General features: G+C 43.2%; 1 protein-coding gene across 3 annotated transcripts in view; it reads left to right on the top strand.

The window, feature by feature from the left end:
- The window catches only part of HSPBAP1 (HSPB1 associated protein 1), a 66,201-nt gene that overhangs the window by 50,695 nt on the left and 2,371 nt on the right, over nt 1-13,135 (top strand). For all 3 annotated transcript variants that reach the window (XM_047790775.1, XM_047790760.1, XM_047790768.1), the window contains exons 5-6: nt 5,653-5,824; nt 9,880-9,963. In XM_047790775.1, the coding sequence (XP_047646731.1) occupies nt 5,653-5,824; nt 9,880-9,963 (256 nt within the window). The remainder of the gene's footprint in view (nt 1-5,652; nt 5,825-9,879; nt 9,964-13,135) is intronic.

The following is a 13,135-nucleotide window of genomic DNA, read 5'->3' on the forward strand; positions in this document are numbered from 1 at the left end:
ATGACAGGGCAGATCTCTTTACCTCTGGCCCAGACCCTCCTCTAGAAAGTAAGGGGAACAGTTTAGATGGTGGTTTCTGTGTACTGTGTCTTAGCCATGATCAGGATTACTCTCAGAAAGCAGATCCTAACACGCTAGGAGTCCACTCTCAGTTCAGCTAGACTGTTGTCTGCCTAGCTCTGTAATGTAAGAGTCTGTGAGTAGTGTTCAAAGTTTTATTTTAAAACAGAAACACCCTCTCTTCAAACCTAAATAAAATAGAACAGAGCAGTTTGTTGAAAAGAAAAGCCTTAGCTACTTACCTGCAAGCCCCTGAGGGGATGCCAGGGAGCCTGGTTTGAGAACTATTGGAACAGAAGGTATTTATGGCTCCTTTCAACTCTAAAATTTAATTTGTGCCTCCGTGTTGACATAATGCAGGATCGTATTACCTTGGGTAAGTTTTTATCTCCATCTGCCTCTGGGCCCTAAGGGACCTAAGGGCTGAAGCAGCCAATACTTTTGATTCCAGGAGTTATGTGAGTTTGTTTCTGTCACTTGAGGATGTACTTAGGATGTTGTATGTGCAGCCTTATTTTCCCCTAGTTAACAATGTCCCAGTCTCCTCTTCTGGCCTTTCAGGCCATTTACAGAACAGCACAGAGGGAAAAGCAGAAATGACCATGTCCAAATTCTCAGATATTTAAAAAGGATTGTGACCAGATCCTTAAGAGAAATAGTAAATAAGTAGGTAGATAGATTACATATGCAAAGTGTTTTGGGTTATTTGGATTTTTTAAATTGGATTATAGTTTAATTGGATTATAATTATATTAGTTTCAAGTGTACAACATAGTAATTGGATATTTTTATACATTGTGAAATGACCACCGTAAGTCTAGTTACCATCTGTCACCATACAGGTTTTACAGTATTATTACCTATATTCCCTATGCTCCACAAACATCCTCATGATTTATTTATTTTATAGCTGGAAGCTTGTACCTCTAAATCCCCTTGACCTCCTTCTCCTACCTCCTCTCCTCTAGAAATCACCAATTTGTACTCTGTGAGTGTGTTTCCATTTTGTTTGTTTGTTTTTTAGATTTCACACATAACTGAAATCATATGGTATTTGTCTTTCTTGTCTGACTTATTTCACTTAGTAGAATACCCTCTAGATCATCCACATTATCACAAATGACAGAATCTCATTCTTTTTCATGGCTGAGTAATGTTCCATTGTATGTATGTACGTGTGTGTGTATGTGTGTGTATACACACCACGTCTTCTTTATCCATTTGTCTGTCGGTGGACACTTAGGTTGCTTCTACATATTAGCTTTTGTAAATAGTGCTGCAGTGAACATGGGAGGGGGCATGAATCCTTTTGTATTAGTGTTTTTATCTTTTTTTTTCAGATAAATACCCAGAAGTAGAATTGCTGCATCATATGATGGTTCTCTCTCTCTCTCTTTTTTTTTTTTTTTTTGGTTTTTAGGGCTGCACCTATGGCATATGGAACTTCCCAGGCTAGGGGTCAAATCGGAGTTGCAGCTGCTGGCCTATGCCACAACCACAGCCATGTGGGATCCGAGCCATGTCTGTGACCTATACCATAGCTCACGGCAGCACTGGATCCTTAACCCACTGAGATGACCTGCCAAGAACCGTCTTTTCCAATCATTATAGTCCTGTGGAGCTCAGAATCACCAGCCCCCTTGGCCACCAGAATCATACAGTCAAGAGGTGTCCCCTGTGTATATTGCACACACCTGCTTGCTTTAGCTAGGTAGCTGTAGAGTGGGGCTTGCTCTCTTGTTTCAGGAGGGCAGCAGGAAAATGACTGCTCGTGCCCATAGGCTCAGCAATGCAGCAAGAGAGTGCCTTCTGTGTGCATGCATGTTGACTTTATTTAGTCTGGGAGCAGAAGAATATTCTGACTGCTCATGTTTGCCAGCTCCAGCCAGGGGACAGGGGTGTGTTGCAGCCTTCCACCCTTACAGACTTTAGCCATGGAGCAGAAGAATGCTGGGACCATTTGTGTCCACCTGCCCCCACCAGGGATGGGGAGGTGCTGTAGTCACTGGAGCTCTCTGGCTTCAGCCTTAAAGCAAGGAAGGACCACAGCTGCTAACCCTCAAGCCCAAGCTTGTCCACTTGTGCATGCAGGTTAGGTGGGGAGCATAGCAATGGCATCTGCCGGTTCTTCCATCTCCTGGGAGCATTTCTACCATCCCCTGCCCCTTCGGTGGATACGTTCAGATTCTAAATGATGTTCCTTCACATATACTCTCATCAGCACTTTCCAAACTGCTGTTAATTTGCTGGGTTTTGAGACAAGTGAGATCATATACCAGCCCTTTGAGAGGGGAGTCTATTTCCTATAGCAGTTTGGGACCCTTAAACATCTGCCCTGTTAGTTGTTTTTTTTTTTTTTTTGGTCTTTTCTTGGGCCGCACTTGCAGCATATGGAGGTTCCCAGGCTAGGGGTTGAATCGGAGCTGTAGCCGCCAGCCTATGCCAGAGCCACAGCAACGCAGGATCCGAGCCCTGTCTGCAGCCTACACCACAGCTCACGGCAACGCCGGATCCTTAACCCACTGGTGGAGGCCAGAGATTGAACCCGCAACCTCATGATTCCTAGTCGGATTCATTTCCGCTGCACCACGACGGGAACTCCTGCCCTGTTAGTTTTCTAAGCCAGGTGTTTGGGGGCTCATCTGTGCAGTGTAGGTCCCAGGGGCCGAGGCTCCTGAACTGAGGTGCCAACTCTAGGAGAAAGCATCTGCGTGGTGAGGTCCCTCCCTGTTGTGTGCCACCATGCCAGTGGTGGGGGTTTTTGCAGGAGCATCTCTCTGCCTCTCATACCATCTTGATGTAGTTAGTCCTTTTTCTTCTTTGTTGTGGAGCAGGTGCTCAGCTAGATCTCAGGTTCTTTTCAGAGGAAATTGATCTATATGTAGGCATGTATTTGTTGTGTCTGTAGGAGGAGCTAAGTCCAGGCCCTTCCTCTGCTGCTGTCTTAAACTGTGTGAAATACTTTGAAAACTGTAAAAGGGCATGAGGTAGGTCCTCCTTGATTCATCGGCTCTTTAATAAACAGCCCAGACCATCTAGGTGCATTATTATGACGATGGATGCACCAGTGGATCAAGTATGCCTGGTCCTGCCTTTTTGGAGTTAATAGTCTGAATCTTAGACTTCATTAGAGAGGGCATCCTTTTAAATAGTGCTTTCCATGTGTTCTGAATTGGGAAACAAGCCGACGAAATGCAGTTGGAAAAACATCACCAAAAAATACCTAGGTTCTTTCTATGATGCAAAATTAATATAGCTTTGTTTTAATTTGAAATAGACCATATTTTCTGGCCTCATATAACACTGGAGTAATAAATAACTATTCAGTAAATACTCACTGAGTATCCTGTCTTGCAGGTACCATGTGTTACAGTGGGAACAGAGGTACATGAATAAGACACCTCTCTGCCCTGAGGGACGTGCAGTTAGAGTGCGGGCAAGCCCACAGATTTCTGTGAAATATACATAGGCAGAATGAACACACCCTTGAGAAGGTTTTCCTAGAGCCACGAAACTGAAAAGTAGGAGAGAGAACTTAACGTTCTTAGGAAAGATTAGGGAAGGTTTCAGAGAGAAGCTGCCTTTTGAGATGGGCTTTGAGGGGTAGGTGAAACGACATGGGTGGGAGGAGCAGAGGGACTAGTGTGAGAGAGCCCTCGGAAAGCCTAGGGTGTATAGAGGGCCCTGGGAGTCCTCCATGTGAGTCGTGCATTAGAGACAGAGGGACTGGGGAGAAAGGCTGGATGGAGCCTGAGGGTCTCTTTTCTTTTTCATTTTTATAGCCACACCTGAGGCACATGGAAGTTCCTGGGCCAGGAGCCGGATCGGATCTGCACATGCTGGCCTATGCTACTACAGCCACAGCAACTGGGGATCCGAGCTGCATCTGTGACTTAGGCCACAGCTCGCGTCAACACTGGGTCTTTAACCTACTGAGCGAGACCAGGCATTGAACCTGCATCCTCAGAGACACTAGGTTGGGTTCTTAACCCACGGAGCCACAATGGGAACTCCAAGCCAGAAGATCTCAATGCCCAGGCAAATACTGCTTATTCTCTGTTCTTTTAGCATCAGGCCATGAGAGGTTTTTGGAGCACATGGTGATTGATTATCTTTTCTGATTAACCAGGCAAGGATGCATATATATTACATTTTAAGCCAAGCCAAGCAAATTGTATGGGATGTTATCATCATGGCTATTCCTTTGGGAAACACAGCTGTGGTGTAGAGGTTTGGAGATCTGTGACCTGATACTGGGTCCACCGCTAACACAAGCCCAGTGAACAACACCGAGCCAACCCTGGCTCCCTCTTCCACGTCTTTAAACGTTGAGATGAGTTGACCTCTTAAGAGTCCTGTTAGCTCTATCATTCCAAATATACTAAATGCTAAAAATTCTCCCAAACGAGCCATAGGTCCAGTGGAATGAAGCAGTTTTATCATCTCTAAGGCAAAAGAAGATTTTAGTGTGTACTTCCTAGTTTGAGAACAGCGGTCAGCTATTTTTAAAGGACATATTTTGAAAGGATATGACAGGCCTGCTGTAACTGTAAGGGGTCACTAGAGGGCTTTAGAGCTTGCCTCAGATCTGGGTTCCTTCTCTCTCTCCTCCCCTCCCCGAGCTATTTATTTCTGTCTGTGTGTGCCTCTTCCTTTTTCACACTTCTCCCCTCTTTTGCCTCCGACATCCTCCCTCTTGGCTCAGAGTATCGGTGTATCTAGTGTTTTGTGAGTTAAGATTTATCGCTTGCACTTTTCAAAAAATGTTTTAATTGCTGAAACATTTTACAGTTTTCTCTTTGAAAATTCCTATATTTTACTACTTTTTAGTTATGTGCATCCATCATTTGTGCATTTCTCTCTCTGAATGGATTAACAAATGTTTAACGTAAGTAATTTATGACCCAAACAGGCAGAAGTTTGGAAACTAGTGGATAGAAGCGTGAGTGGTTACTCTGGATAAAATAAGAATACAGAGATTTGGGAGTTCCCATTGTGGCTCAGTGATAACAAGCCCAGCTGGTATCCAAGAGGATGTGGGTTCCACCCCTGGCCTTGCACAATGGGTTGGGGATCCAGCCTTGCTGTGAGCTAGAGTGTAGATCGCAGACATGGCTCAGATCCAGCGTTGCTGTTGCTGTGGCGTAATCTGGCAGCTGCAGCTCCAATTAGACCCCTAGTCTAGGAACTTCCGTATGCCATGGATGCAGCCCTAAAAAGCAAAAAAAAAAAAAAAAGAAGGAATATAGAGATTTGAAAGAATGATGTTCTGGGTAGATCTAGACTCAGGGATAGAAACAGTTTATGAAGAGGCTGACTTTGATTTGAGATGAGAAAGAATGATCTTACAAACAAGATCCTATCCCTGCAAAGGGACTACTCAGGGCATCATCATGTGATACGCACTAGTGGCTGCCCCGTCTCCACCAGGTGGGTGTCTGCACAGGAGATACTGGGTGCGAGATGGGCCTGGTGACCCCTGAGGTGGTCCTTTATGGATTGAAGGAAAATGAACATTTAGCTGCTGCCTTCTTACATGTTTTATCTCCAGTTTAGAGTACTAACAACTTGTATCTTATTTTTTTAATTTAGGAAAAGATGGCATCTCTTTCCTCCTGAAGATACTCCTTTTCTTTATCCGACTAGAATCCCTTATGAAGAATCTAGTGTGTTCAGCAAAATTAATGTTGTCAATCCTGATTTAAAACGTTTCCCTCAGTTCCAGAAAGCTCGAAGGCATATGGTTACACTGAGCCCAGGACAGGTAATGAAAGCTTTAAAATATTGGTGACCTGTCACTGAACAACTCGGCCATGGCTTCTTTGAGATCCTTAGGCCATGTGCCTCCCTGCCAGTACAAAGAAGAATGGTTCCTTCCCTGCTGCTTTGCTGCTGAAAAGTAGCTTCCCCAGTTGGAGGCTTCGCACACCTCAAGGAGGGAGATGGGAAGAGGGAACACAGCTCCCCCTGCTGGTGAAGAGGAGAATGGACTGTAGAGGAAGATCCAAAAGCTCAGTTATTTTTATTCAGGTTTAGAGAAAGTGTCAAGACATGAGTACTTGAGCACCTCTGGAACATTTATTTTCACTTCTGTAACATTATTATCCAGACACACAAATACAGATTCAAATATATCCAGTTAGTGGGCCAACAGAAGAAGAATGAACTGAGAATGATTTTGTGTTGGGGAGGGTTTTTTTTTTTAATTGAAGTATAGTTAATTCCCAATATTATGTTAGTTTCAGGTGTATAGCAAAGTGAGTCAGTTATACAGATATATTTTTTCAGATTGTTATACAGATATATTTTTTCAGATTGTTTTCCATTACAGTTTAAGATATTGAATATAGTTCCCCGCGCTAATAGTAAATCCTTCTTGCTTATCTAGTTTATGTGTAATCGTTTATGTCTTTTAATCCCATATTCCTAATATATTCCTCCCCCTCCTCCATTTCCCTTTTGTTGAACCATAATTTTTTTCCTGTGTTTGAGTCTGTTTCTGTTTGTATATAGATTCATTCGTATTTTTTTTAGATTCCACATATAGAACATTTGTTTTGTTTTGTTTTTTCTCTTTTTGCCTTTTCTAGGGCCACTCCCATGGCATATGGCGGCTCCCCGGCTAGGGGTCGAATCGGAACTGTAGCCACTGGCCTACACCAGAGCCACAGCTACGAGGGATCTGAGCCATGTCTGCAGCCTACACCACAGCTCACAGCAACGCCAGATCCTTAACCCACTGAGCAAGGCCAGGGATCGAACCCCTCAACCTCATGGTTCCTAGTCGGATTCGTTAACCACTGCGCCACGACGGGAACTCCAAAACATATAATATTTGTTGATAATAATTTGCTTTTAAGGAAGGATATGTATTACTTTTGGAACTGACTGTCTCTGAAACATTTCCAAAGGTTTAGTACTAAGTACTGCAACCCAGTGGGGAAAATCACCCTTACAACACTGGCCTTTGCTGTCTGATATTTTATTTACAATTTGTAAGATTTTCGTAGTCTCTTTAGATTTTATTCCCTCAATTATCCCTCTTCTCTTTGCTCCTTTCTCATTGGCTTTCTTCCTGCTTCCTTTATTTGCAAGCGTTCTAGCTCAAACAGTTGGCCTCAATTGCCTCAACCCATGAGCAGTCACTCCCCATTCACCCATCCCATGTCCTGACAGCTACTTCTTTACTTCCTTTCTGTATAGATTTATCTGTTCTGGACATTTCGCATAAGTTGTAGGGGTTCTTTTGTCTTTTTTTAGGACCACACCCTAAAAAATGGCATATGGAAGTTCCCGGGCTAGGGGTCCAGTCGGAACTACAGCTGCCAGCCTACCCCACAGCCACAACAACATGGGATCCAAGCCTCTTCTGCAACCTACACCTCAGCTCATGCCAGCGTCAGATCCTTAACCCACTGAGCGAGGCCAAGGATCGAACTTGCAACCTCATGGTTACTATTTGGATTCATTTCCACTGCGCCACAGCGAAAACTCCCTCACATAAATTTAATTGTACAGTCTGTGGTCTTTCATGTCTGACTTCTTTCGTGAAGTGTAATATCCTCCAGATTCACCCATGCTATAGAATGTTATCAGTACTTCATTCCTTTTTATGGCTGAGTATATTTCTTTCTGTGGATATGCATTTTATTTATCCATTGAATAGCTGATGGATAAATAAAATGCTTTGTTTATTATAAATAATGCTGCTGTGGATATTTGTGTACACGTTTTTGTATGAGCATATGTTTTCAGTTCGCTGGGACATACAGGTAGGAGTGGAATTGCTAGGTCATGGGATAACTGCGTCGTTTAACTTTGGGGGAATTGCCAAACTTTTCCACAGCAGCTGTACCACCTTAAATTTCCACCAGCACTGTGTGAGTTTCTTCCCATACTCACCACGGTGTGTTATTTTCCATTATCCTCCTCATCATAATCATCTTCACTGTGGCCGTTCAGTGTAAAGGGAAAGGTTCTGCTAAGTCTTTTTTTTCTTCTCTTCTATTTTAATAGCCAGATGTGACTGTTTCTGTCCATTGTATTAGTTTTCCTTACATCATGCTCATTCCTGAATCCACGATAACCTGGCTCTCTCTCTCTCACCACTTTACTGAAAGTGTACTTTGTGACAGGACATCTGTGACCTCCTAATGACTAAATCCAGTGGCCAAAGTGGCTGTTTTTAGTGCCCCTTCTCCTAAAAGGATCTCTCTTCCCATCTCCTTGTCCAGAGCAAGTGCCATTTTCCTAAATCTGAAAATTTAGGTCCTCTCCACCTCCTCTGCTCAGCCTTCCTAGGAAATCTAAGTCTAGACAAGTACAACACGTACTGAATCTGCCCACTGCTTTTGTTTCCTGGACGTTCCTATTTAAATCTTTTTTTCCCCTTTTTTTCTTTTATGGCCACACCTATGACACAGCATGTGGCAATGGCAGATCCTTACCCCCACGGAGCCAGGCCAGGGATTGAACCCGCATTGTCATGGAGACATCAGGTCCTTATCCCCCTGAGCCACAGTGGAGCCCCTTCCTATTTAAATCTTAACATTTAGTTTAGTAATTGGACCATTGCAAGAATCTGTCCTTCCCAGATTTTCCTATGATGTCACTCTTTTAACACATCCCCATACTCAAAACTTCTCAGCAACTAAGAATACCTATAGGATAAAATCTAGATAGTTTATTCGGAATTCACTTTATTTCCCATTACTCCTTGTGCAGTAGTAAGACTGGTCTTCTGGCTGCCCCTCCACGGTGCCACCTCGCTTGCCCACTTCTCCCTCCTGGCACGTCCTCCTTCTCTCCTGATCCTGGTTCCATCACACTTCCTCCATCCAGGTTGCCCCTGACTCCCTAGTCTATGCTGCTTCTCCCATCTCTGAAGTTCTCTGGCACCAGTATCCACTCTGCTGATTTATTCCTTATATACTTAAATATAATGCTTCCCTTCTATATATATTTTTTTTTCTTTATTTTTTTGGCCATCCCACAGCATATGGAGGTCCCAGGCCAGGGATCAGATCCAAGCTGTGGTTTTTACCTAAGCTGCAACTGTGGCAACACTGGATCCTTAACCCACTGGTCTTGGCCAGAGAGCGAACCTGTGTCCCAGTGCTCCCAAGACACGACCAATCCTGTTGCGCCACAGCAGGAACTCCTCTTCATATTATTTTTTCATTGGTGTAATTTTACACTGTGAGAAGGCAGAAACTATGGCCTGTATTTTTTTATATATGCCCATTCTCAGAACACATAAAAATATTTTGTGATGGAAAGGGAGAAAAATTAGTTTCAGAATCCTTTACTAAGATATGGATGCAGATGGAGAACATCCAGGATTAAGGAGAGTAGAGACTAGAGAAGCTGGTAATATCCTCGTGGAACATGGAAACTTGTTAATTAAAAATAAATGGATTGTGGGTTTTGTTTTTTTTTATTTCTCTTACCTATTGCAATATTGCTATAAACTCTTTTGTATTCATTCTCTTTCCTAGCAGCTTCAATCAAGGTCTGATTCTGACATAAAAAATAAAATATCCTGGAGTTCCCGTCGTGGCACAGGTGGTTAACGATCCGGCGTTGCCGTGAGCTGTGGTGTAGGTTGCAGACGCGGCTCGGATCCTGCATTGCTGTGGTTCTGGCGTAGGCTGGCGGCTACAGCTCCGATTTGACCCCTAGCCTGGGAACCTCCACATGCCGTGGGAGCGGCCCAAAGAAATAGCAAAGAGACAAAAAATAAATAAAATAAATAAAAATAAAATAAAATAAAATAAAATATCCTGTTCTTGTGCTAACCATTTTTTGTTTGGGTTTCAGGTTCTGTTTGTTCCTAGACACTGGTGGCATTATGTGGAATCCATTGATCCTGTCACTGTCAGTATAAACTCATGGATTGAACTGGTACTTTTTTTTTTTTTTCTAAAAAAATGTAATCTCCCTGTTTTTAAGATATATAGCACCTATCTATAGAACTTGATGATTAATTTTAACCAACACTCCAGTATTAGTTTTGCTTTTGTTTTTACTTTGATCTCTAACTTTTTTTTTTGTCTTTTTTGCCTTTATAGGGCCGCACCTGCTACATATGGAGGTTCCCAGGCTAGGGGTCAAATCAGAGCTGTTGCTACCGGCCTACACCACAGCCACAGCAACGCCGGATCCGAGCTGCCTCTGCAACCTACACCACAGCTCATGGCCACACCGGATCCTTAACCCACCGAGCAAGGCCAGGGATCGAACCTGCAACCTCATGGTTCCTAGTCGAATTCGTTTCCACTACACCACGACAGGAGCTCCTGATCCCTGACTTCTTTATTCTGTGCTGTGTTGATGGATGGTGAGGTTGGAAACCAGATTTTTGTGACACACTATTTTCTTTCTTTGAGCACTTCATAGGCCCTGATGTTGGTGTGCCAGGTCTTCTCCCTTGACCAGTGTTGTTAGGAGAATTGTGTTAGGCCTGGCTGGACCTGTCGCATATGTCCCACATTGCAGTCCCTTCCCACACTGTATGGGCTGGAAATATCTTCTTGGTTCAGGGTCCTCATTACTAATTGCAGAATTCTCAGACCTGACTTACACATTTTCTCAGAGCAGTTTTTCAGTGCTAGGTTCTTCTCATTACATTTCTGCCAAAGGCTTTTCCCCTTCATTGTGCTAAGCTCAATCCTGGTTGCCTGCTTTGCTTGATAATTAGAATGGTTACCATTGGGAGTTCCCATTGTGGTGCAGTGGAAATGAATCTAATATCCATGAGGACACAGGTTTGATCCCTGGCCTCCCTCAGTGGGTGAAGGATCCAGCATTGCTGAGAGCCGTGGTGTAGGTCACAGACGGGGCGTGGATCCCATGTTGCTGTGGTTGTGGCGTAAGCTGGCAGCTGGAGGTCCGATTAGACCCCTGGCCTGGGATCTTCCCTATGCCACACGTGCCCTAAAAAGCAAAAAAAAAAGTTACCATTATGGCTCAAGTCTGTCTCTTCAACTTAAGGCTTCATTGCATCTGTGCGTTCTTTAACCAAAGGCTTTGATGGCAGCCATGTCCTCATTAACCTGAGGCCTTGAATGCATCCCTCCTTTCCTGTACCCAAAGCCTTGATTGCGTCTCTCTCCTCTCTTTGGCTGCAGCATCCTCCCCTCAATCAGGTAGTGGGGAGGGCTTTGGCACAGGGGGAGCATCAGGAATACTGTGACAGGAAGCTCTATTGTGTGGCCTTAGAAAAGAGTGTTTACCCTTGGGTGAGAGGTATGACAGGAGATCAGTAGACTCACTGTTAGAAATTTCTGCTTGCCACATGCTGAACTGGAGTCAGAGCAAATGTCACGATAGAGTCCATGGAGTCCACTTCCAAAGTCACATCTGTAATAGCCTTGACAGGTGCTTCGCTTCCCAAGGTAGCTCATTCCTCTGTGGAGATGTCATCTGCCTTCTTGTAACCATACCCATTGCTTCTAACACCATACAGAGTATTTTTTTCTTTTTAAATATTTGAAGGGGATACCCTTTAAGGCTAGCATCTTTCAATCAGCATAATGTTTTCAAGAATCATCCATATAATAGTATGTATTAGTACTTCTTTCCTTTTTTAATGGCTAAAAAATATTTTATTGTATAGATATACCACGTTTTGTTTTTCTTCTAATCAGTTGATGGACACTGGGTTGAGTCTGCGTTTGGCAGTTATGAATAATGGACTGTTAAATTTGTGCACAAGTTTCTGTGTGGCTGTAGGCTTTCATTTCTCTTGGTTGTATACCGAAAAGTGGAATTGCTGGGTCATGTATGGTATATTAGCCTAGACAGGCCAGTAGGAATGGAAATTCAGACCAGAGTTGAAGTTGCAGTCTGGAGTCTAAAATATATAAGACAGTATGACAGGCTGGAAACTCACCTAGGTTTTCTGTTAAAATCTTGAGGCAGAGTCCCTTCTCCAGGAGTCCCCACGGTGGCACAGTGGAAACGAATCTGACTAGTAGGATGCAGGTTCAATCCCTGGTCTGGCATTACCATGAGCTGTGGCGTAGGTCACAGACACGGTTTGGATCTGGCGTTGCTGTGGTGTAGACCGGCAGCTGCAGCTCTGATTAGACCCCTAGCTTGGACTTCCATATGCTGCGAGTACAGCCCTAAAAAGAAAAAAAGAGAAAAAAAAAGAATCCCTTCTCCTTTAAGAAACCTTAAATTTTGCTCTTAAAGCCTTTGAACTGATTGGATGAAGTCAGCATTACTGAGGATAATCTCCTTTTCTTAAAGTCAGCTGATTATAAATGTTAATCCCATCTACAAAATCTCTTCACAGCAACATCTAGTGTTTGACTATGCAGTGGGTCACTGTAACCTAACCAACCTGATTTATACAATCAACCGTCTGGTAATTCTACATTCACCTTCTAGGGAATTGCCAGGCTGTTTTCCAAAGCAGCTGCTCTGTTTACATTCCCAACAGTGTACAAAAGTTCTGAATTCTCTGCATTTACCAACACTTATTGTTATCAGCCTTTTTTATTATAGCCATCCTGGTGTGAAGTAGTGCTTCATCTTGGGTATTTGCTTTTTAAATTTTTTTTATTTTTTTTACTTTTTTATTTTATTTTATTTTTGTCTTTTTAGGGCTGCACCTACAGCACATGGAGGTTCCCAGGCTAGGGGTCTAATTGAAGCTACAGCTGCCAGCTTACACCACAGCTCACAGCAACGCCGGATCCTTAACCCACTGAGCAAGGCCGTGGATCCTTGTGGATCCTGGTCAGATTCATTTCTGTTGAGCCACAACAGGAACTTCATGCTTTTTTTTTTTTTTTTTTTAATTTAATGTTGTGTTCCTAAGATTCATCTGTGTTGTCACATGTAGCTTTTCATTATCACTGTGGGGTAATACCCTCTTGAGTTGATGTACTACAATTTATTGGTTCACTCATCTCTTGATGGATAATTAAGTTGTTTCCATTTTTTCCGCTTTTATAATTAGAAGATTCTTATATGCATGTGCAGGAGTTTCTCGAGAGAGTATGTATATATCTAGGAATGGGATTGCTGGTCTATGGGGTATCAATACTCAGTTTTATGGGATAAT

Source organism: Phacochoerus africanus, chromosome 1 (genome assembly GCF_016906955.1).
Source record: "Phacochoerus africanus isolate WHEZ1 chromosome 1, ROS_Pafr_v1, whole genome shotgun sequence".
Taxonomy (NCBI): domain Eukaryota; kingdom Metazoa; phylum Chordata; class Mammalia; order Artiodactyla; family Suidae; genus Phacochoerus; species Phacochoerus africanus.